At 37.3% G+C, this 25,686-nt stretch overlaps 1 protein-coding gene across 2 annotated transcripts; it reads left to right on the top strand.

The window, feature by feature from the left end:
- On the top strand, positions 1 to 25,459 carry LOC18436047 (SEC14 cytosolic factor family protein / phosphoglyceride transfer family protein). Of its 2 annotated transcripts, XM_020668318.2 has the most exons (8): positions 1 to 59; positions 4,959 to 5,043; positions 5,442 to 6,353; positions 7,274 to 7,416; positions 17,365 to 17,445; positions 17,708 to 17,964; positions 23,024 to 23,244; positions 24,765 to 25,459. In XM_020668318.2, exons 3-8 carry the CDS (start codon positions 6,051 to 6,053, stop codon positions 25,146 to 25,148), a joined length of 1,389 nt encoding a protein of 462 aa, XP_020523977.1. In that variant the 5' UTR covers positions 1 to 59; positions 4,959 to 5,043; positions 5,442 to 6,050; the 3' UTR covers positions 25,149 to 25,459. The 2 variants fall into 2 exon arrangements, with proteins under 2 accessions (XP_020523977.1, XP_006846137.1); XM_006846074.4 differs by lacking the exon at positions 4,959 to 5,043.
- Positions 25,460 to 25,686: the final 227 nt, after the last annotated feature.

The raw sequence follows: 25,686 nt of genomic DNA, 5'->3' as shown, positions 1-25,686 counted from the left end.
TTTTACCTTTCTCCCTCTTGTTGCCGTGGGGATTCTAAGGCTTTGAAGTCTGAATTGAGGTCTGGTTTTCATATCTATGGATGAGTAGTTTTGATTTGATTCAGGACTTTCTTGATTTATTTTCTTTGATTCTTCGGCTTCTGAATTGTTTGTGAAGGCATGGTGTGGACAGAGTCCTGATATCGCTTTTTCTTTTTATATAGAACTGATGATTTCTGGCATCCAATCAAATGTATGGGATTCATTTGTGGTCATTGTTATCTTTTGAATTCAGATTGTAATATGTGATTTTGGGACTCATTAAACTATTAGAAGTTTATTCCATGTAAATGAATTCAAATGGTTTACATGGATGGTGTGGTTATGATTTAGAGAGCAGAAGAAAGCTTGCTTCGATGCTAATTGATTAGTGACAATCTAAGTTTATGATTAGGTTGGCTTCGATCTTTGCCTGTATTTTGTGATCCATCTATTCCAGTGATTGATCATACAACTAAACATATAAAGATTACATTTCAAGATGAACCATAATTGTTTTTTTATTTATTAGGAGATGAACCATAATTGTTTGTGCTAACAGTCTGACCTCTAATTGATGCAGTAATCTACTGAAGTATCTGCGGGTAATTGAGGTATATTGTGTTGGGTGGGTGACGGAAAAATTACCTCCATGGTGTTTCTCTCTTGATTTAGGGGCATTTTTAACACAATAGGAAACGTTGAAATGTGTGTTTAAAACAACTTGGTGGGAAGATAGAGTGGATTTTGTGGGGTAGAGTTTTGGATGAGGTTGAGATTGGGGATTTTTGCCAAAATCCCAGCGACCATTGGGCCTCATTTTTAGGTGATTTCATTTGAATTTCTATTGTGGGTGAAGCCGTGATGATGGAGTCAACAACGGATGTGAGTTCAATGATTGCTAGATGGTAGTGGAAAGGGAAATTTGTGGCGCTGTGCCGATTGTGATGTAACTATATATTTACCTAAATCTTGTAATGTTCCTATGACAATGAACATATAAATATAGAAAAAGTTCATATCCTGTACTATAGAAATAAGGTGCACTCCAAAATCCACCCAAAAAAGGATGTTTCGACATTGACAATCCCACAATTAATCATCTCAACCTCAAAATGTATGGATATGAAAAAAATGGGGATGTCAAGTCCTAAAAGTAATGCATCTTGTAATACATTATCTAAATTGTCCATTTTAAAAAAATTTAAGTGTTTATAGTTCTGTTCAATCTCCAAAAACAATCTACATTTTTGGAGCTTTAAATTTCATTATTAGGGGTGAAAATATATTTCTAGGCCAAGATAAGGTTTTTTGCTGCCAATAGTACACATTTTAGCAAGATTTAAAGGTGCTCCCTATTTTAATTGTTGAAGGTTGACACCTTATACAAACTGCACTATATATATATATATATATATATAGATGAGAGAGAGAGAGAGAGAGAGAGAGAGAGAGAGAGAGAGAGAGAGAGAGAGAGGGAGGTTTATATAAGTTTTCAACCTTATACTATAATAATGAGGTGCACTTGAAAAATTCACGGGGAAAGGTTGTTCCAATGCTGGAAACCTTCAATTGATCATTTCAACCTTTAGATGTGTGGATATGAAAAAAAGCGGTAAGTCCTAAAATATTGGATCGCATAATACATTATCTGGACCGTCTATTTTTAAGATTTTCATGTATTCATAGATTTGTTTGATTTGCAGCATTTTTGAAGCTTTAAATTTTGTAATTAGGAGTTTGAACAAATTTTCACACCATCATAAAGTCTCCAACACCAGAACTTTATCTTTAGAAAGGGTTTGGAGGTACGACTTACTTTAATTGTTTAAGGTGGGTTCCTTATAAAAATTGTACCCAGCATAATCTCCCTTTAATTTTCCAAGGTTTATTGCACCTGTCAGCATTCTTGATTATTCAGGTTTCTTAAGATCGATTTGCTAGTGATAGGCATGTGGGTTTTGAGGCATTGAATTTGTTGTAGTTAGGGGCTCATTGCATCCAGGGGTAGTCGAGTGCTTCTTGATCTGCAACAATGGGTATTAGAGCTTGAGGGAAGTGTGTAATAATTTGGAAAAGGTGATAAGTTACAAATTTGATTTATGAAGACATAAAAAGATAAAAGATAATCAACACATATATGTCTTTTCTCCTAAAATATTGTATTAAGCCTGAAAGTTTATAGCCAAACTCAAAACATAAAAGATAACCTTTGGAGTTTGGGTACAAATGTTAAAAATAAGATTTTATTATTTGAGGATGAGAGATTATAGAAGTGTTAGAACTTAGAACACTTGAATGAGTTCAAAATCATCATTTGTCAACTTGAGAGTATCGGGGTGAAAATGGATGATATGGATAAGGAGGTGACGTTCCTTTGTTGATTACCAGAGTTTTATGATAATCCTTTTACTACCTTGAGTTGCCAATGTCTCAAGTTGGATTCGGTTTGTAATGTTTTTCTTGCATGTGAAATTTGAGAGAAGATATAGATGAATGGTTTGGTGTATTCAAGGATGGAGGTTCTTGTAGTAAGAGTGCGAGCAAATGACCATAGATTGGTGAAGGTTGATATGGCTAGAGTGTTTTGTACTACTCAAGTGTTGATGGGAGTTAGCATGAGATTTGTCATTTTGCTTGTTTGTAGTTGCCTTTGTTGACTTGCAATTAAGCTAGAAAAAAAACTAGAAGAGTAAAATTGTCACGTAGGTGTTTAAGAAGTATGGGATGTATGCCAAACCTTTAGGCGTTTACATGGTTTCATGGAAATGGATTATGCAAGGGATCTTGCTAGCAAGTATCGTGCACACGTTGTGCTTGTTGGTGTGGGACCAAGGTTTCACCTTAAGCATGTATGACAGTAGGATGGCCTCAGGAACTCAAGGGTGAGAGAGTTGAAGATGGCAAACTTGACATGAGAAGAATAAGCACAATGAGAAAGGCATGCTCATGGAGGTTATTTAACTGAGAGCTAAAGGCACCGGTTAAATTCTCTAGTTTCTAGAAAATGGAGAAACCGGATGTGGTTGACAAGTTAAGGGTGAGAGTTTTGTATCAAGGTGGAGATATTGGTTCGCTGATACTAATAATCATATGGAATTTCTCCCTTGTTTTAGGAGCATTTTTCTTAACAATAGAGATACTTGAAATGAGTGTTTAAAAGCTCAGTTTGGAGATAGAGACATTGGGTCTTGTGCGGTAGAGTTTTTGGTAAAGTTGAGATTTGGGTTTTTTTTTATTAAAACCGTTCCTACCAGTGTGCCCCATTTGGTGTTCCATTTGTACTTCAATAGTAAATGGAGCTATGGTGATGGAGTAGACAATGGAGGTTGGTTTAATGGTTATTTTATGGCAGTGGAGAAAGGAATAGGAGATGCTCAGCCATTAGGAAATATCATAAATTTACCTCAATCTTTTTTATTTTTTGAATGTTAACTTGGAATGGATAGGAATGGTACTTAAGACATCACATGGAACCCTACCACACTAACCACCCTTAGTTCTCGGGAGTTGGAGTAGGTGCAAGAGCTTGAGTGGCAGACTAGGATCGACCCATGGATGAAGCTCCCTACCTAGAGAGTGCCTAGGAGCATTGTTTAGGAAGCTTCCAGGTACAAAATGTTTATAGGATTTCTTGGGGATCACCTATTTATATATATAAATTTTTAAGTAATCTAAAAAATTGAGAAATGTATAATCTACTTTTTAGCATTATCTACACACAATGAGAACTCTATAGCCCAAAGTCCATAACAAATTGAGAAAAATGATAGTGGAGGGCCATGATAAGAACCAAAATTAGGAATCGCCTAAAGGCCTTATGGTGAGACAATGTGATTCACTGTAGTGAGATTGGGCTGATTCTTGATAACTCTCTTTAGGACCATCCGCGACTAGGGAGCCTCTCGGGTCAGAACCGACTTCATGGATTTTGAGCCGATTCACCAATTTGTAATCTGTGCAAACCATGACCATGTCAACAACAAACAAAAATCGTCTACAAGTGATCATTAGCTAGAAAATTGTTAGAAAGCAAGAAGAAAAAAACAAGCACAAAATAAAGGATGTTATGTTCAAAATTCAAGAACTTTCGAAACTTCCCCTAGGATCGAGATCCTTTCAAACCATGATTCCTTCCCATCTTCAGGGGTTTTGTGATCTCTTTCCAAAGGAGTCTAGATCCCTTTTAGTCAGGAATCAATATTCTTATACAACAAGGATCAAGCTCCCTTGATGGGGGAGCGAGCTCTGCTTGGGCACTAGCTCTGGGATTGCCGGAGCGAAACGTGAATGGGGAACCACCACTCCTAATCAAGCTCAACAAAGATCATTGAAATGAGTGTTTAAAAGCTCATTTTGGAGATAGAGAAATTGGGTCTTGTGAGGTAGAGTTTTGGGTAAAATTGAGATTGGGGGTTGTTGGCAAAACCATTGCTACCATTGTGCCCCATTTTGGGGTTGTTTTATTGGCACTTCAACTGTAGGTGGAACTGTGGTGATGAAGTGGACAATGGAGGTTGGTTTGATGGTTGCTTTATTGTAGTGGAAAGGGACTAGGCGATGCTTTGCCTATTGTGAAGCAACTCATGTATTACCTAAATCATTTTTTTTTTTTCCTAATGTTAACTTAGAATTGGTGGAATGGAACTCAATGCATCACGTGTCACCCCACCAGCCGACCTAGTCCTTGATTCCTTTCCTTTGTATTCCCCTAAATCTTGAAATTCTCCTTGACAATGAAATTGTATCCTTATCAATTACTTGTGGATGCAACTTGATTACGGTGAACCATGTATATATTTGTGTTGGTGGTGTTTGGGATTGTGGTTTATAGTGTGTTGTTATGGTTTTAGATTTTCCCTATTTTGCTTCGTGCTCTCCTTTTATTTCCTCAAATTTATTATGCCAAATATTGTTCTCTAATGCTCAGGTTTCTTTAGATTGATTTGTCAGTGATAGGCAAGTTGGTTTTGAGGTACTGAATTTCTTGCAGTAGAAGGCTCACAATGAAAAAGGCGTAATTGTGTAAGTCTTGGTTCCTAACATATTGATGATGAGTTTCCATATGCTCATGGTCATTTACTCCCACATGATTGGTTCCTCTGCAATTTATGATTGATAGGAGTTTTCAAATAATTTGGAAACTATTTTTCTTCATATTGGGGTATGTATATGGCATGGATCCATTTGACAATTCTAGTCATCTTTCCTGGCTTTATCTCTTGTGCTTCTGTTTAGTCTATCTTATTGATAAACACAATGACCTTTTGCTATGTCTCGATTTGCATGCATGGATGCTTTCTTTTGGTAGGGATGTGTGTGTGTGTGTTTTAGGATATATAAGTCCATATGTTTATATTACATTTTTTTTTTTTTTTGAGGCTTATATAAGAGTTGACTTATCCTTTTGGTGAATTCCACAGGTAGAGATTATTGCAACCTTAGAGCATATTGAGACAGCCAAAAGGGTCAGCTAACAGCAGTAAACAGGGTTGAAAGGCAGCAGCACTGGCATCAGATACATCTTGTATGAATTGCAAAGAATGAATCTAATTTTAGGGTTCAAAGTAACAATGACTTTAAGTTTTGGCGATTAATCGATACAGTTTGGGAGAAGTATGTATTATCAGTTATGCTGTGATTGAAACATTGACTGCTTGTCCAATCAAGGAATTGAGCCTCATTGTGAATACCTGTTTAATTGGGATAGTTTGCTGGATGATCAGGTAATAACTACTTTTATTGTAAGATTAAGAACTTCCAGTTCTGATTTGCACAAAATTAAGGTTTCTCAAGTGAGTGCCTTATCCTGAACCAATCAAGAGTTCATGTAATGATGTTTTCAAGAGCTGTTCCCCTACCATGTTATTATCTTTTAAGTGGAATAATGGACTTGATGAACAAGTAGTAAAGTAATTGATGATCTTTCATTCTGTGTCGTGTGTTCTATTAGAGAGGTAGTTTAGGTTCTATTATTAAGTGACTATGGAATATCTTTATTGGAGATATCTGGTTTGAGGACAAACTGTACAATGGGTGGAAGGACTAAAGAGGCCTATGATAGATGCTTAGTAGCATCACGGCATGATAATTTTTGGCAGAAAACCTTGAAGAATGTGGCCTCACTAAAGAATGCTAAAATAGGAAGTGATACTAGTGTCCAGTTAATATCATTTTTGTTGAAAGTTGCAGCTTTGGATGTAGTGAGAAGGTTCTCAAAAGCAAGGGTCCCGTTCTTATGGAGGGGGATTCAAGGACTTCACGTTCTTAGTTGCTTACCGTTCAAATGGATGGAGAAATGGAGGCCCCTTAGGAATTTGGTCAGAGGAACTCAGGTTCTTCTTTTTTACTACTCTGTCAGTTGCATTTTACCAAAGTACTTGCAAAGCCATGTTTTGATTTTCCATAGTTATGATGCACTGATCTTTTGGAGAGCTTTCTTGAATTGTGCTGGGTCATGGAATGTAGAATTGATGAATTGAAACTGGTATTTCGCTTCCTTAGTCTAACCTTATGTTTTTTAGCAGCTGAAAAGGTTTCACTAGATAATGAGTGCAAGTAACTTCCATATGCATTATTTATCATTTAGTGCATTTTCTATTATTAAAGAAATAGTGTATGCACTTGGTCACGTTTACCCAAAAGCTGGTACTCTGAATAGTTCTGACCCTTTTTAACATATGAGATAGAACTATAATATCTCATCTTGTTCTAGCATCTGATTTTCTATTATGACTGCTCATCTGATAGTGCTACAAATACAGAGAAAGAAAATCAAGATTAATGCACTTTTGGAAAAGCTTTGCATGGATGAATTTCTTTTAGCTAGCAAGATTATCATATTATGTTGAAGATGGTGTGAGAATTCAAAGTTGTCCTTATACTTGTCATGATTGGAGTACTCTTAGGTATCAGAAAATTCTTCATTGCTGGATTTTCCATTATAGGGCCAGGTCCATTAACATGCTTATACATCTACATTGCGTTCAGATTTTCAATATTTCATCATTTTATTCCAATTAGATTGATTGCTGGAACTTTTACAAGTCTATGAGATTTATGCATTCTCAAGGCCAATAAATCAAACCTGCACTTGCATATGTTACTTTCATCATTTGAATTCATACTTGAATGGCACTTGATAGTAAAATAAGTAGACGTTCATTTTGTAACTGGATTTTTACTTTCAAAACATTGTATTCTCTCCTTGGTGTGATGTGGTTTGATCTTTAGTCATGGTGCGCTATTTTGCCAGAAACTGTCTGCACCATTATTTTTCCTTTCAATTGCGACAATTTTCTCCGATCAGTCTGATGATCAAAATGATTCTCCAAACAGTCTGGCTGCTACTACAGAACTTCCTGAGTCGTCTTCTGAGAAATCAACTTCCAGTACAAGGTATGTTCACTACCACATTTCAATTTTGTATATTGAGGTCCTTTTTCTCAGCATGAGATTTACATGCTTTGAATTATAGCACAGATATTTTGCTAATAATCCGTCATCAAAGCTGCTTGTGTATATCAAGTCTAGAGGCTACTGAAGTAAACTTTTACAGAAAGTAAATGTAAAGAGGAATCTTTTTGAGAATTGGAAATTTTTCTTAATGTGCAAGTGTATGCTTGTTATTGCCACTACTTTGCTTTTGTTAGATTAAATCTTTATCTTGTAAATACTTTTTTTAGTGTGCAAAAGTCTTTTTACTGCTTGCTAGATATGGAAATTATGATTAATAATACTGGATTATGTAAATGCTAATAATACAGTTGTTTATAAGATGGAACGGAATGTGCACTATGAACTTCTTTTTGATATACTTTGTGCATTCTTCTAGCACTTTTTCATTGTTTGGTATGATTTCTAAGTGATATTGTACTCACAATGGATGTGCACATCACATCCAAGCTCTTGTAAATTTATCAACAGAAGGATGGTAATTAGATCGTTTTGGACTGATTTTTGCTTTGATTGGAGCATATTGCTTGCTCAAGTTTTCTTGCAAAGTTCTAATTTGGGAGAAGGTGCAATTTATTGGAAACAATTTTGACTTGCTACATTTTGCACTATATTAGTCTTGGTTTATGGTACCATGAGGTGACAGAATATAGAAAATGAGAAGAGAGTAGGACCAGGTGACTATTATATGATGAGGCACATGTAGCTTCATTGAATAGCTACCTAGCAAGTAAGGTATTTTTTTCATTAGTGGACATGGGTATCAAAATTTCTCTTTCAAATCTAGAACCATCAAATTCTTCCAGAAAGAACACCTCACTTACTGTTTGAGAATCAAAGTTATTCTGGAAGCTGTCCAAGGCACTAGGGATGCCCGATGCTCTCTGTGCTTGGATGCGGCCAGGGTGTATCACTTTCTATTTAGAGAATTAGTATCAAACAATGTTCAAAATAGCTCAAGGCTTCAAGCAGATGCCTAGGCATTTTGGGGGCCTGGCCGCCTAGGAACTAGTCACATAAGAATTAACATATAAATTATTGCATAATTATTATTTATTAATTAAGATCCGTAAGATTTGGTTTTGGATATCACATATTCACAAAATATCAATTTCATCCAAAGTTTATGACTATCCACAAAATATAAGTTCAAATCTGTAAATATATCTACAAATATGTAAAAATATTGTAAAACAAAACTAATAGGATATAAAAACATCACACATTGTACAATATAAGAACGAATTATTCATAAAAGAATTCGATATAGGACCAATTTCATTGTCTAAACGAGTTAACAATCAATTAATCACAAATAAAATCAATCTTTCAACTACAACCACAAATAAAAGACAAAAAAATTAAAAAATAATAAATGATTCAAAACATAATACGTTATAGCAAAAAAAAAAACCCCTTATTCAAATATTTAATGGCATAATGCTCTAAAAATAAATGTTGTCAAATTCGCTTCGGAACCTTCTTCAGTTTTATCAGAAAAACGAAGCAATTCGGTGCTTCAGCCCATTCAGGGGGAAGACTTCGAATTTTTTTTTTTAAAATTAATATAAATAAAGTATATCTCATATATTATAACATATTAAAAATTTAAAATTAAAAATAACAGAAAAAAGACGTTACGTTTTACTGCTGGTTGTATACTATGAGAAGAAAGGCTAGTAGAGAGAGAAAATAAATGAGGGCGTCTAAGACTAGATATGTAGAAAGCGAGAGTTTGAAAGAATAAGGCCATTAGAGAGAGAAAATAGAGAGAGGTTGGAGAGATAATGAGATGGAAAGAGAGAGAGTTTTTGAATGGGTGGATCTGTGGGATATTATTGATGGGAAAAGTGGCGGCCCATTTAATGCCTAGTGTTAGAGGTCCGTGCCTCTGCCACTCGTCAAATCTGCATAGCGGCATATTTAATGGGGAAAAGATATAGAAGTTTTGGGGAAGTTTTCCTCTATTTGAATCAAGCCAAGCCGCAGTAAGCGCTTGCTTCGTTTACCGTCGAAAGTCTTCGTTTGAATCAAGCCCCTGAGGACGCGAGTGACGCTCTGAACTCCTCTTACTGAACTGATCTTTTCTTTTCTGACTTTACGGTCGGTTCATCCGTATGGCTCGAAAGCAAGCCAGCATTCTGCTCTGCTCTGCTCTGACTTGACTTCTGCAGGACGGACTCTGACTTTAGCAAGGTTCGTTAAGTCGGTTTGTAGCAGTGCCTCTGATCTCCTCTGCTCTTACTCCTATTACTCTCTAGATGGAATGGATTTGGTTTTGGGGGTTTGGAATGTCCCCCAAAACCCTTTTCCTTTATTTTTTTTTAAACCCTTTTCCTTTCTTATTTTTTTTGGCGGGGGGGGGGGGGATTACTATTTTGACCAGCTGAGGGCATTTTTCTGCCCTTGGCAACCTAAATCGAGGTGGCGCCTAGGCGGCCGCATTGACTGTAGTGCCTAGGCGGACTCCTAGATGCAAGCCGCCTTGGTTTTGCCAAGGCGTTTTAGGTGATTGGCGGCCTAGGCGGCTGGGCGGCCGAATATTCCAGCACTGGTATCAGAAAATTCACACAATTTTTAAGAATCCAAAGAGTACCATGAATATCTGATTTACATGATTGTAGGCATTTAATTTTAATTGTCTCAAACATGTACTCTGGCTATAGTAACTGAGACATTCTTATAAATAGCATTTAAAATCAAATGATTTGATCTATTCATCAAATTCAATAAAAAGCAAACTAAATGTCATTAAAGCAAGTAACTAAGTAAGAAAGCAAGTATGTTATGATACTACTAAAAGAAATTAAAAAGGTCCACCAGTAGCGTATAAGACCAAAATCCAAAGTTTTAAGACCAAAACACAATGACAAATAATAAAATAAAATGAGGACTCAATCAGCCACATGACAGATTATGTGGCTTCGCTGAAGTGGGCAGCCCTAGGAGGGTATTATGCGCCCAGAAATATCATTCCTTGATTTAATCCCCTCAGAACCAAAAAATTTACTTCTAAGTGGTTTTGTGGGAGTTAAATGCATCCCAAACCTTTCCCCCCTTCATTGAGGGGAAAAAGATCATTCTGCCTACGAGCAGACTTAATATATGCTGCTGCATAGGCTCTCTCCTCAATGCTATTGCCTATGTGGCTGATGCACCGTCTAGGCAGGTGCATCATGTATACCTGCCTACATTGGCTCCAGCTGTGGGGTCAAGTTTCATGCTGCCTTGATGTGGCCACATAATACCGGATGCTGCGGCATTGAGTAACTCTGATGAGTACTTTTTAATGGTATTTACTCCCTTGGTTACTTAAACTTGAATTTTGAATCCTCTTAAGACGTATTATTTGGTCCATGTTTGAGGTGAGATGCTTAGTCATATCAACTTGAAAAAAAGAAGCAATTTTACCATTTTATTATGCTTCATGTTGGGATTAGTTGTTGAGATTTTATAATTGTTATCTTGTTTGTCTCTCCTCTTGTTTGTGGCTTTCACTTTCATTGCAATTTCACTTTCACTTTCATTGCAATTTCACTTTCACTTTCACTTTCATTGCAATTACAAAGTTTTTTCTTTTTAGAAGTCTTAAATTTTTAATGCAAAAGGATCCATAAACCTTTATAGTGTCTAAGTACTGGAGAAGGGAGAGAGAATGGGGAAAAAAAAAGGAAACAACCCTAGGGTTTAGTTCTAACAGCCCTAGGAAGTGGCCCCCTATTTGTTTTTTTCTTATTTAGGGTAGAGAAGAAAGCAAGAGAGGAGAAAGGATAAATGCTCTGTACCATGTTAGGAATGGCGAGAGAGAAAAAGAGAGAGATGAAAAGAAAAGAGGAAGGAAGAGAGAGTGACATGAGAGTTCAATAGGTCTCACACGCATCTCAAACATGTTTATATTAATAAAACTAGAGAAATGTCAATACTGCCCATGCAAACTGGAAATGGGACATATAGGTCCTATTAACTTAAATAAAAGACAAATAAAGATAAAAAGGACTTTTAATTAGTTTACTACATTTATCAATTTGTTTGTAAAACTGTAGAAAAAATTCGTCCACATGACCATACCTTGCTTTATAAATTTGTTTCTATTGTTGCTCCCTTCCACATTCCCTCTAACCTCATGTGAAAATCCACATATCCAGTGGCTGTCCCTCCTAACCGACATGTTCACATCATTTCCAACTCTACTCTCATTTTTGGTTATTTAGTGCTATTTTTTATGCTTAAATCTGTTTATATTTAGGGTTGGGCATTTGCAGGCTTGGAGGGAATTTGTGTATGATCAAAGAGTTTGAAGGATAGGCTGTCTTTGAAGGCAATTCACAATATACTCTCAGATGGCTTGAAGTGTTTCTTCAATTCCATGGAGCGAGAAGGAAGTATTTTGAGATTTTTCGATGATCGAATTCTCGGAGAAATTAACGTTGTGTATGTTTGTTATGTAGTATGGTGCCATACTGGTCTAAGAAGGGTGAGGACCTTAAACTTTCCTTTAACCCGTCCCAAGCCCGGGTAATGGGAGGTGGGTTGTGTTAGATACCAGCCAACATAAAACTTTGCCAAAACTTTCAATGAATCCTGAAACTACGTTATCTATTTTGGTGGGCTAGGATTCATGTAGCTGCCCCCAAATAGTTGGGACAATGCTATGGTGATGATGATAAAGTCCCTGATACATTATGTTTCTGTTTGGTAGAGATGAATTGCCAGGCAAAGCCTTAGTATGCCTAATGAATCAAAGTACATGACTAGCTGTAAAGGACCAATAAGGAATTCATGTTCCCCTCCACACAATACTTTTATTTCCTGCTTGATTGGCCTACTTGGAACTAAAACTGATGGAAACCATGTTATCACTGCAAAAAGTATCAAATAATATGCCTAAAAGCCACCAAAAATCTGCATTGGAAGTGGTCCTCCAAGTTGACTTGTCTAATTTTAGAGAAAATTATGTACGAACACTATTGGGAGGGGCCAATTACCAAAGAGGGTCCCATTGTCCCAAAATTACGCCCACTACCCCTCACCCATGGCATTTTTTTTTCTAAATTGTCCCCTGTCTGGTAATGCCAACATCGGATACGGAGAGGGCCTATTTTAAACTGAGCTATCTTCTAAACTATTTTTTTCTCTCCCTTTTTCACACTTCTTTCCGACTATTACTTTCCTTCCTCTCCTCTCTTTCTCTCTCTATTTCTTCCACTCTCTCTTCTCTTTTACGGTCACCCTGTTTTTACGTCCCTTCTCTTCCCACTTTCTCTCTTCTCCCTTCTCCATTCCAAACCATTTCTTTTGTTCCATCCGCAGCACCAAAACCCCAAAAAAGGCAAAAACAAGAAAGGAAACACCAATATCATCCCACCAGCAATCCCCTTAGAGATAGACTGAGAGTCACGTAGAGAAAGTAAGAGGAGAAGCAAAAGTTGGAAAGAGAGAGAGGAAGAGGGAGAGGAGAGGTGAGGATCATGGGCGGTTGAGATAGAAAGCTGTAGAGACAGTAGGTGGGGGATAGAGTGAGGAAGCTAGAAGAAATTATGGATGAAGGCATTGGTGGCAGCAGCACAGGACCCGACGAGGGCTCTGGCACTGGCAGTGTAGCTGAGTCATCCTCCCCTGCTCCCCTGAGCCTCTATGAGTCGCAAAAGCGGCCGGACTGGAACACCTTCTTCCAATACGTCAAGAACCACAAGACCCCACTTTCTCTCTCTAGACACAGCAGTGCCCACGTGATAGAGTTCCTCAAATACCTCGACCATTAGGCACCTGAGCCCACCAAACCCATGTGCTTACCTGCTGAAGCAGTCAATTCCCTTTTTCTCTCTCTAAAAACTGGAATATCTTTGCAGTCTCCACCCATGGAAGTTTGCCCTTCCACCACCAAAACCTCTCCGTGATTGGTTACTGTTTTCTATTTGTTGAGGGTTTTCAACTGGAGTCTCTCTGCAGTCCCCACCCATAAAAGTTTGCCCTTCCACCATCAAGATCTCTCCGTGCTTGGTTGCTGCTTTTTATTTGTTGAGGGTTTTCATTGGATTGAGGCTTTTGGAGTTTCTATTGTGGATGGATGCGATTTGCTTTATCCGGCATTTACACACACTCTCTACCTCCCTTTCTCTGTCATCCAGGTTATTGAATTATCCCGGTTTCTCTCTGGAGAAAATTACGTATAGAGAGCTGTCCGGTAATTTGAATGCCGGACATCAAAGTACTAAAAAATTTAAATGACGCGAGCTGTTCTGTAATTCAAATGTCGGACAGCTCTTTTTACTTTTAAATTACAATAGGCCTCCTCCTGTCCCGTGTTAGCATTGTCGAACAGGGGGACAACTTAGGGGAAAATAAATACCGCGGGGTAAGGGGGTGTGCTCATAATTTCGGGGAAATGGGACCCCATTTGGTATTTGACCACTCGCAATAGTGTCCGTACGTAATTTGCTTCTAATTTTATTAAGGGTTGTGCCTTTAATGGCTCAAAACATATTAAAATAGTCTCTGATCATACATGAGCCCAAAGGAAATAATAGAGTACTAGAGTGTCTTTCTCATCCCAAAACACCTTTTTTATACCAACATTTCATGAAATTGTTAATTATCTCTGGCCACTTCCTTCTAATTTGAGCCTAAGGCAGACTGTTGGCAGGAATAAGCATGCTTCTGCACATTATTGGGAGGAACATGTTCTGTGTAGTTGTCAAGTGATGAGATATAGTATCTAAGGTCCCACATTTCTTGGACATTGTTCATCAAAATTGTTCATGCCAACAACGTGTTGAATGTTTGTAATTGAGTTGGAGAAAGAAGAGAAACGTTTCAGAAAAGTTTCAGAAAAGACTGGGGATGAGGGGAGCGCGACATTCTATTACCGTAGCTGGGAGTTTATTTCGTATCAAGAGCTTGTTGGGGTGGAAGATTGATTGATGATGCCTATGCCTCTTCCTCATCAATAGGATTCCCATCTTTTTTTTCTCTGGCGAAATTGGAAGGCACTTAAAATATACTATTCTCCATTTCCATTAGTCATCTTATTTCCATCCGCTTTCAGCTCTATGGGTTATGCTGAAGGAGGTACAGAGTGACTATTTGGCCAAACAAAATGAATGAATACGAACTCCCTCTTGGTCCATTGGGAGGTGAGACTCGTACCTCTTTACCCGTTGGGACATTTGCTGCGTGAATAGCAGCAAAATTCCAGCTCTGACTGAACTAGGCATCACCAGTTGGATACAAGGCGCCACTGGCAAATGTTTTCCTTTGTTCTTTCCATTTAGCGCGCAAAAGCCAATATGTGTGACACATGCATTGAAGAATAAAACGCATGCCCGTGGGCACAAATGCAATTATATATGTTCATAACCGAATGTATATTACAATGAATGAGGCTAAATGAAAAACAGTACAGAAATGTCTCACACAAACTGCTAACTTCATGCCAGGATATCTAATATGCCCAGATTGTTTATGATATGATACTACCTGCTTTTTCTGACTGTCTTAGGATGCCTGCAAAGTGCAGACTAGCCTTGGGCTTAATGTATGCTGTGTAGATCATCTTTGGGTATCATCTTTTGTGCTTGAAGTGGACATCCACATCTATTTTCTTCTTTGTGAAAACAGATCAGGGATTTTACAGAGACATTTTTCACAGAAAAAAGTTTTTGCTCCCTCTATTATTGTTTTGTAAGGAATATATAAACATTTTGCATTACTTTGTCTTTTGTCATAATTAAATAGGGGAGCAGGTAGCTGCCACCTACTTCCGACCACTCAAAAGATTGCATAGATAGCCTTCGTGTTGATTTTACTGTATTCGTGTTGTTTTGTGATTAATGATCTCTCATTAGTGTGAAGACGTATGTATCCAATTGTACTAACAGTGAATGAAACGGGAAAGGGGAGAAAGATCACAAAGATAGGCAGCCAAAGAAGAAGTAGCTGGTCAGAAAGGCCAGCTGCTAGTAAACACTCTAACAATGTGACATTGTTGTACTCCTTGCCTGGCCAGTAGATCTACTTTGTCATTGGCTTCTCTGAATGTTGGTCAAAAGATTTCTCTTGTATGTTTTCTGTAAGCATGCTTTCTTTAAAAATACTTGCCATCATCCTCCATGGGATATCTATTTCATCCCGTGCCCATCTTATCAAATCAGGGAATTCCCTTCCATGATAATTGGAACTGGGAATTGGGATAATTTCTTGGGTCAGGGGGACGGCCAAGCTCTCTGTGTACGTGGAATTACAAATGCCTGCAGGTCCTGAAGAGGCCATCCTACACTTCCCTTGGCCCTGGATTACCTCCAGAGCTGCCATTGAAGATGAACATTGGTGTACCCAAACTCGTTATCAACATTGCCTGAGCCCCATGGAGCTCTGTTTCCCTGTCTTTTTTGAGTTAGTCTAACACTAAATGAACAAGTGGTTTAATGAGTTCCCAGTGAGGATTGACTCTGTTTCCCTGTCTCTCATAAAATATTGCATATTAAAACCCCTGAATCTTCAAGGCTAGAGCCCATGATAGAACTACTTTTCTAGCCATCCTTCTACCGTTTAAAATGCATTCATTTTGTTCCTTCCTAATTTTCCAAATAAATTTAGTAAAGCATAAGCTCCAGTGAAAAAAGCCTGTAGTTCCAGTGATAAAACTCTCTAGGAGTGGCAAATAGAGAACACCAACGACTTAAAAATTTGTTGATTGGTGCTGCTATCACCCAGCTAGTTCAGAAGTGACTAAGAGTTATGTCTTCTCTTTGCATATTCATGTTTGTTTTTTCCAAATGGACAATTGGAATTTCACTGCATAGCCAAATGGCTGCCAGTGTTGCACTAATCATTTCAAATTATGATTGCTGCTAGTGTTGCACTAGTCATTTCAAAATTATGGATGAGGTGGTTAGTAGTATTCATATTTATTTTGTAATGCATAGCTGTTTCAGTGTGTTGTTATTTCTCCTCCGTGGTTCGACTTCGTATGTGACATGAGTGGGAAAACAATCATGTCTATATCCTTGCGACAACTTCTGTTGTTTATGATAATGTACTTATTATTGTTATTGATCGATTTTTTTAGAAATAATTTCCTGTTAGAAAATAAGTTTCTGTATATTTGTTGCAGCTTTACATGTTTTTCTATTGTTGGCTTGTCCCCAAATTGTCTCAGTCCAAATCCTTTAAAATTTTCATTATTCCATTTGAATCTTTGTTCACTTACAAATGCTGCTCTGTTCTAGTTTTTTGGGTGCTTGCAATTGTTTTAGATAAAAGTCTTCTCATCCATAGTGAGACCCTTGGTGGAATTACGTTACACATGCCCTGAGTAAGTTCACATTGATTTCAATTACTTGGTCAAATTAGCTGAATCTTAGTAATACTTACTCGCGGTAGTTAGGACCATCTATTTTATAATGTGAATATACTAATTACATATCTATTTTGAAGTGAATGTGCCACATTTCTTTAACGTATCTTATTTTGTTTTATCAAATTTATGATTTGAATTTTGTCAAAACTCCCTATTTTTTCCCTACATTTCTTTCTTTCATTAAAAGTGAATTGCTACATCAATAATAGGCTGAGTTACCATTTCAACTTAGTTGGCTTATATACTTTTGTTGATGTGACTTCAGTTCCTCACAAGTAGCCTTCCGAGAATTTTGCATCATGATGCTTATAACTATGACTGACAAGAATATGACATTTAACTGAGAATATGACATTTAGTTATCACTGATAGTATTACAAAATAAAGGGCACTGGAGTTCATGTTTTCATGTATGCCATGGTCCACTGGATCTGGAGACAGATGATTTGCTTCTTTCTTTCTCTACCTAGTTTGTTTAGTATCTAATGGTAGCTTCAACTTTTCGTTGACTGAATTTTAATTTATGTATGTAGGAGTTCTGATGTATCCCAGAGTTGTCGTGCGATTTGGCTTCGAAAGGAGCTGGACAAACATGAAATTACTTTACCTGAAAGGTGGTGATCATATTTTTCTCTTTTTGTGTACTTTGTTATTTTCCGACTCGTGATCTTAATTTTATCATCAACATAATGAGAGACTTGACTATGGCATGGTTTTACTATCTATTCATGGGTGTATCTATTGCCTTCAAGCTTTAAGATTCAACAAGTAGTGGCTTGTAGACTTGAAGTTGTATTATGTGAAGACAAATCTTGCAATTGTTAGCAAGTATAGATCATTTTTTATTGTAGGAGTTCATAGCTTCTATTCTTGTAGGATTGATGAAGATGAGCTCCTCCGGTTTTATGCTGCATCAAATGGTGATTTTTCATGCTTTCTTTCGTCAATCAAGAAAACGATTAGATGGAGGGAGACATTATGCATTCTTTCAACTGAGCAGTTAGAGACGTGGTGCCATTTGGTGTTTTGGCATGGATATGACATAAAGTTTCACCCATGCCTTGTTATTCGACTTGGGCTTGCCTGCTCTATGTTAGAATCTCATGACAGACCTCGACTTGCTCAAGCTATGGGTATGGATTCTCAGACTTTACAGGTTCCAATATTTAATATTTATCATGTATCTAGTCTCAAATAAAAGATAAGCTTTTTTTGAATTCTAATCAATTAATATGTATCGCAAAGAAACAACGACACTAGAAATGGGTTTACATTTGTTTAAAATAGGCACAAGGTTGTATAGCCTACCAAGATCTCTATTTATGGTTTGATACTAGAAAGTGACTTCGTGAAGCTAGCTTGAGTGTTTGGTATTTTATGGCTCAAATTATACTTGATGCTTACTATTATCCTCTAATCCATGTGTTTCTTAGCTGGCTAATTAATAATTTAGTGATTAATGTGCATTTTCTTCGTAGTTTGGGCTATTATGAGTTGCTGGATGAAGAGGTAGTCGAATGCAAGTTCTTTTTCTCAATACTTCATCAACAATGTAGCTTGACCACACAAATAACCAGCTAATATAGTAGACCTTTCCGTCAAATGCTCTGTTGAATAGCTCAGGATCTATTGGATTGTGTCAATTCTGCATTGTGCAAAAACCCCTTTATTCTTATTTTCACATTTTTATTGACAAGAAAGTTGGACATTAGTTGTAGTAATCTTTCACTTTTGAAAAATATGCAAATTCTTGGTGGTGCCATGGTGGCTTCAATCTGGATACATGGATAAGACCTCTAGGGTGATTTGGAACGTGGATCTAGAGAAAGCATGTACAAAATCGAGTGGTATTTTTTGGAGTACGCAATGAGAATGAGGGGATATCAAGATATATAGAGAATGCGGGTTTCTGGCTGCCTGTCATCTGGTCACTTCTCAGCCATAATAAGGGCGGCTATTTTAGTGGTTCAAGAGGCCTAAGGCTAGGGGATCTCCCTTTCTGTTCTCCACTGTGGCAGAGGCTTTTACTTGTATGGTAAATGGTGTCGATGAATCAGGAACATTAAGAGGTTTCAAGTCATTATCTAAAGGCTCAATGATAACCCATTTACAATACACTGATGATATGCTTATGTTTTGCAGTGCAACACAGTGCCATAGATGCAAAAGCTTTATCATTTTTTTTCTTTGTGATGTTTTGAGGTGGTTTCAGGCATGAGAGTTAATGTGGCAAAGACCAAGTTGATGGTTATTTTGGTTTCTGAAATGATTTAGCTGTATTTTCCAGTTGTGTGGGGTATGGGATGGATAGGTTACCCAAGTAAATATCTCATGTTGCCGTAATATACAGGGAAACCAGGGAAAAGGATGGGGGGAGGGGTTTTGAGGAGATTCCAAATAAAATTGGCCTCCTGGAAGAGGCAGTTCCTATCATCTGGTTGTAGAATCAAATTTAACTAAATTAACCATATCTAACTTGTAGAATTTATATGCCATTGTTCTCTATCCCTTCAACGATAACAATTCAAATTGGGAAGCTGGTCCGTGGTTTTGTTTGGGTAGGGATAGAGGAGAAGCATGGTTTTCATTTGGTCAGATGGAGCACAGTTTGTAAACCAAGGAAGAGGGGTCCCGGGGGGAAATAAGAAAGGGGAAGTGAAGAGGGAGGGTCGCTGTTGTTCTGGGGTGTGCGCTGTTGGCGTTAATAAATTAAAGGGACTAACCAAGCCCTTTCTTTCCAGTGTTGGTGGATGTTCAGAGGAGAAACATCGCTTTCACTTGGTCAGATGGAACAGAGTCCATAAATCAAAGAGTAGAGGATTTTTATTTTTTATTTTTAGTTTTTTTTGTTGGCAGGGGGGGGGTGGTTTGGCGTTGGGGTAGAGTTGGAGTTAGAACAATACCAAGCCCTTTCTCCCAACTGTTGGTGGATTCTTCATGCAGAGGGGTCAGGAGGACTGTAATTGAAATAGATTGTGATGAAGATGAGTCAGGTTGACATAAACAGCTGCTGATCATGCTTTACAATTAATATCAGAGTACAGGTTGGTAATGGAAGGGAAAAAGAAGGTTTTGGAAGGACTTGTGGCTTGGGGAACTGCCTAAATGTGTGGTACCCAGGTTTATATACTTAGGCTTATAACTAGAAGGAACAGTGGCTGAGAATGTTGAAGGGCTTGGACAGAAATCCATTTGGACCTCCTGCCTAAGAGTGTCAGTTGAGGAGGTCGAGCTGGAGGAGTTTATGAACTTGCTGGTGGAGAAATTCTTCCTCATGCCAAAGGAGTACCACAGTCTGATATGGGCTCCTGATAACCATGGTGTTTTCTCAATGATATCTTTATACTGTGTCCCAACATGGGGAAAAAGTATGGTCCATTCCAGGATCTCTTAAAATGCAGGCTACTTGACTGTTCACCCCAAAACAGAATTTTGACAGTGGACCATCTGAAAAGCAGAGATATGCCCATTGCAAGTGTTTGCTCAATGTGCAGAGGTGATTGAGTAACAGTAGATATTTGTTTCTGCATTATTCAAGTTCAGCTGGTTCTCTGGTGCCTTTTCCAATTGATGATTTATTTGGGCACAGTGGTTTGCCTCACCATTGCACAAGTTTGGCATTATCTTGTGGGGAATGACAGTAATGGGGAAAATATGGATCATTTGGATGGAGAGGAACAACAGATCTTCAGGGATAAGTGATACAGGACAGATTAGATACACGATATTCTCAGTGCAACAATCTCTTCATGGGATTGATTGTTAAAAGACTTCTGGAGCCTCTTGGTGGCAGGCTTGGATAACCACGAGGGATTCCATAGTTGTTGGGATAGAGAGCAGGGGATTGTGAAAGACTAGAGGATCGTTATAGTTGGGAGCGCCTTCCGTGCTATGCATATGTTAAGAATTGAGATTCCTAAAGTTAGGGATCTCAATCCCAACTTTTTGGGGATCCCGATCCCTATCTTTTGGGATCTCGATCCCATCCTTTGGGGGCTCTTGTTCCCTTGAGGCTTAAGCGTGAATAGACAATGGTGCACTTGTGGAGGGAGGATAATGAAGTAGCAGATGCAGTGGCAAGGGAAAGAATCTCAAAACCCTCAGGAATAGTTTCTTTCATTGAGTAATGATGGGGAGGAAAAAAAAGCAAAAAGAAAAAAGGAAAGTTATAGTAATCTCATACTACAGTCACGTACTCATTCCTGCTCCCAAAATCATTGTTCTGGTACTCATTGGTAATTGGTTATTTCTATATATATTTTGATTCCTTAGGACTTTTACCGGTTGTGATGATGGACATATGTCATGGTATGTCTTGATGGGTTAGCTTGTAATCTTTTGACTTTTCATAAATCAATGCATAATTTACATTTTTTGCAAGTAGTATTATAGCTGTGGAGATCTAGTCCTGTTAACATTGAGCAAGGGTGGGACTTTTTCGGTGGAGGCCTAGATTGAAATCCTGAGGTATTTTCTATTATGACTTGGTGAATATGTAACTTGCATGACCTGAATCATGAGACCCATCTTGTTGGAAGGTCCTTTAAACAGATTCAACATGAGTGGTTCTTGTAGGCTTTCTCACTATAGTATGCAAAGTTGGTCCTTGATTTTCAGTAGATCTTGTAGCTCCCATTACAACTCATAGTTGCTGGAATCTCTCCACCAACCTCGCAGTTCTGGTTCCGAAACTCGATTCCGCATTATCTCTCCACCAACCTCGCAATTCTGGTTCCGAAACTCGATTCCGCATTATCTCTCCACCAACCTCGCAATTCTGGTTCCGAAACTCGATTCCGCATTTCTGTTAAGGAATCTCTACGGAAACCATTTTTTGGAACCAAAGAAACTCGATTCCTTAATTTTGGAATCTTGATTGAACACATCTTTAGAAACCATTTTTGGGAACCAAGGAAACTCAATTCCTTAATTTCAGAATCTCGATTCAACACATCTTTAGAAACCATTTATCGGAACCAAGGAAACTCAATTCCTTAATTTCCGAATCTTGATCCAATACATCTTTAAAAACTTGAACCCAGTAATTGTGGGTAGACGTTCCCAAATATATCGAATCTGGATTCCTGCGATGATTAAATCTTGATTAGAAAATAAATAAATTCAAAGTATCAAAAAAAAAAAAAAATTCAAAGTACATAATGTTCAGTGTCTATGATGGTTGTGCACTCCCTAAAGGAAATAGGAGTAGAAATTTTCCTTCAAATGTCTCTAGTGGTTGTAGGTTTTCATTATTTTACTTGTGCCACCCAAACGGATTTTACTTTAAATTTAAAATATAACCGGTAAATACAACACTTACAATTAAAAGTAAAACCATGGTGTAGAAATAATCCTATTTTGTTTTTATGATAGTGAAGTCAAAATCACAATTTAGAAATACTCATCTTTTGTATATAATGACTGTAAGTTCAATAGTCAACACAATCACTTTAAATTTGGGAAACCTTCTAATAAGATACCCAGTATAGGTTCTAAAGTTGATAAGGTTCAAGATGTGCTTTGGGCTTCCTTCTCCATAAAAATGAAATCTCGTTTCCTGGTAGGGGTCGTCAAACGCATTTCATTGTCCATATTATTGTAAATCTCGATCTCAAACTGGCATGGATCTCTGATCCATATACTTCAAAAACTTGATTCCTAATATGTTCGAATCACGATTCGAAACAACAATATATCTTTATTCCACATATGTCAGAAACTCGATTTCATAGATGTCGGAAACTCGATTCTGCATATTAATGAATCTTGACTCTTGGAGTGTCGATTCCACGGGGGTGGAAATCTCGATTCCAAGGAGGACGGAATCTCGATTCCATATGTGGATGAAACTTGGATCTATTTCGGTCGAATCACGATTCTCAAAAACTAGGAATCTCACTCCCCACGATACCTATTGTACGGATAACGATTCCTAAGACAGGAATCTTCTAGTCGGCAGCGATTCCCTTATTCTGCTTTCTAAAACGATTTGGGTTACCAGGCGTTTCCAACAACTATGTTACAACTTCACTCAAACGGATGTATTTTTTTTTTATAATATTTGATTAGATCCATTGTGAATAACTTGATTAAATGCCATAAATTTCTGCTTGTTATCTCTTCATCAGAATTTTGCAAAGAAATGTCTTGTGGAATTCTCTACCAAAAGTAATTTGCTTGTGTCCCTCACAGTTTCCCAGATAGAGCATGGTGTACTGCATCATGTTATGGAGAAAGATCCTCGAATTACAGTTTTGATGGACTGTGAAGGCCTATCAACACTCAAATTTCCAATGCATATGATGAAATCTTTGTCTACCCTTGTGCAAGATCATTTCCCAAACCGGCTCGCTACACTTTATGTGATCAGGCTCCCTCCAGTTGTTCGAATAATTGCACAAAGTTTTATCCAAGTAAGCTCCCAATCAACGACCATCTGATAATTTCATTATATTCTTGTCATGACAATGGATTTTGTGTGCTTCATATGGATTTTGTTCATTCAAAATTTGATTTGCATTAAAATATATTTTCTGTGCTAATTATATACATAATATACATATATTTATTTATTTATTTATTGTGCATACTGTTGTATTTATGGCAACACAATCTGGATATGTTGGAAGACAAGCAGATCTATATCCCAAAGGGTCTATTTATTTTGTCATTGTCCTGATTTGAAAATTGCTGTCTCATGAATGGCTAGACATGGGAACCGCACTCAAGAAGAGTTTGCTTCCTTGTGAAGTCACCAACTCTAGGCTGAAGTCATTATTTCCTTGGACTCGATTGGGTCTGATATTGTTCATGATGGGATTGATACTGAAAGACTCATTAACCCTTCAATTTTAATGAGGTTCTAATACAATGAATCAATGATATAAAGATCAAACTTTAGACTGATTTTGATGATATCCTCTTGAGCTTTCACTCCCCTTTGGTTCTATGTTACTGTAATATGTCATATAATTTATTCATACATTTCACATAACTGATATTTGTTGAAATGTGTGGAGTTATTTTATCTAAGAGTTTTCACATTTTTTCTTTTGAATGTATTGTATGTGTCGGTAGCATGATTATGAGATGTTTGGTGAAAAAATATTGGTTTAATTGAATACCCAGTTGCAAAGAATTTTGGCTAATCTTCCATTTTTGTTGGTTCATCTGAGGTTCTTTATTTTTCTTTGGAAAACCTTATGGAAATCCCGTTTGATTATCGGTATTAAAAAATGGTCCCCTGTATTTTAGTTTATGCTTAAGTCCCTTATTTTGTTTTCTATTTATCTGATGCACCTATTCTTCTCACTATCTCACACCTAAAAAATATAAAAAATCAAATTAAATAAAATGACTAAATTGCCCTACAAGTTTCTAGGGTTTCAAAGGTATTTTGGTCATTTCATTTCTTGCAAATTAGTTATTGTATTTTTTACAGGTGCGCAATGGTTAGATGCATGGATGCCCCAAAATTTAGCTTCATTCGACGAATAGAAAAAAATAAAACTAAAAATACAATATGCCCTCTTAAAAAGTTGGATTAGACGGTAAAATATAAAAGTGGGTATTTTTAAATTTCAAAATTAAAATGGGATTTTTCCTTAAAGTTCCCCTTATACCTATTTTTTATCAACATTTCAAGTTACACATGAATTTTCATGGCAAAAACTACAAGATCTTTCAAGTTATATTTCAAAAGAAAAAGATCTAAGCAAATTAATGGTAGCAGCAGTATGCTTCCTGACCTAAATCTGAACCAAATTTTAGATTTTCCATTTTTCACATATACTGCAATTTTTTAAAAAATGTGAACAATTACTCAAACGATTTAGCCTTACTCTCTCCTTGAAGAATTTGTTTTTTCTCTCATCATAGCTTAAATTATTTAATCTTCTCTGTACTAGTCTTCTAACTCAAAACTTGTTCATAGATTCTAAAGCCTGTGACTCGAGAGAAGCTGCGATTTGAAGGGAACACATACTTGAGAGTCCTGATGGAGCAATTTGAAACAGTCCCATCATTTCTTGGGGGCCAATGCTCATGTCCAAAGTGTGCACTTATTGATAATCAAATGGGCAGTTTGACTAGGAATAACAGAGGCCAGACCCGTGGGGCCCAAGGGAGCACGAGCAATGGTGGGGCTCCCGAGGCTTGCGGAGAAGATGAAGTGGAGGACCTTGGGTTTTATCGTGAACCATACAATGACAGCTGTGATCAGATGCTTAGGACCACTATATTGAGCATCCTCATGGTGTGGATCTTCATTGCTTTCTATGCGGGTATGCGTGATCCTGAAAGTGATTCCTGGTTGTAGTAATAGGGTTGTCTTTGTGCTTCTGATATCTATGTTACTTTTTTGTTGCATTAATAGCTTGTAGTTAGTAGTAACTCCTATTTTTTGGGCTGACCAGCAGTTCTCTCTCTCCCCCCCCCCCCCCCCCCCTTAAACAAAGAAACCAGGTATATCTCGTATTTTTAAAATGCCTTGCTATGTGTAATCACATTTTTGTATTAGACTGTGAAAGATAGTTTAGGTTTTTTTTTTTTTTGTTCTTCTGGAGAAATTTGAGGAATATAATTTTGTATATTTTGAAATAAATTTGGCTGTAGCTCTTGTTCTTTGTATAGTGGCCTTTCTGATATATTCCTTACACCTGGATACGTCATATTTTCCAAAGCCTTGGCATGACCGATCTCATTTTCATGTTATACTGCGGAAGACGGTCATTTGCATTTTGAAGTAAATTTGGCATGAGCTTGTGTTATGTCTCGCAGCCATCCTTTCTTTCATTTCACTATAACAAAATGGATACAATCATGTTTACAAACAAATTACATCAAAAAACAAATCC

The sequence above is a fragment of the Amborella trichopoda genome, chromosome 8 (assembly GCF_054954075.1).
Source record: "Amborella trichopoda isolate Santa Cruz 75 chromosome 8, AtrichopodaSantaCruz75HAP2 v2.0, whole genome shotgun sequence".
NCBI classification, from domain to species: domain Eukaryota; kingdom Viridiplantae; phylum Streptophyta; class Magnoliopsida; order Amborellales; family Amborellaceae; genus Amborella; species Amborella trichopoda.
This window is presented reverse-complemented; position numbering and strand designations above follow the sequence as displayed.

Coding starts and splice junctions, on each gene's coding strand:
- LOC18436047 (XM_006846074.4), top strand. CDS start 6,051: ATGGGTGGAAGGACTAAAGAGGCCTATGATAGATGCTTAGTAGCATCA. Junction 7,417..17,364: donor AAATCAACTTCCAGTACAAG/GTATGTTCACTA, acceptor TTATGTATGTAG/GAGTTCTGATGTATCCCAGA. Junction 17,965..23,023: donor TCGACTTGCTCAAGCTATGG/GTATGGATTCTC, acceptor TGTCCCTCACAG/TTTCCCAGATAGAGCATGGT.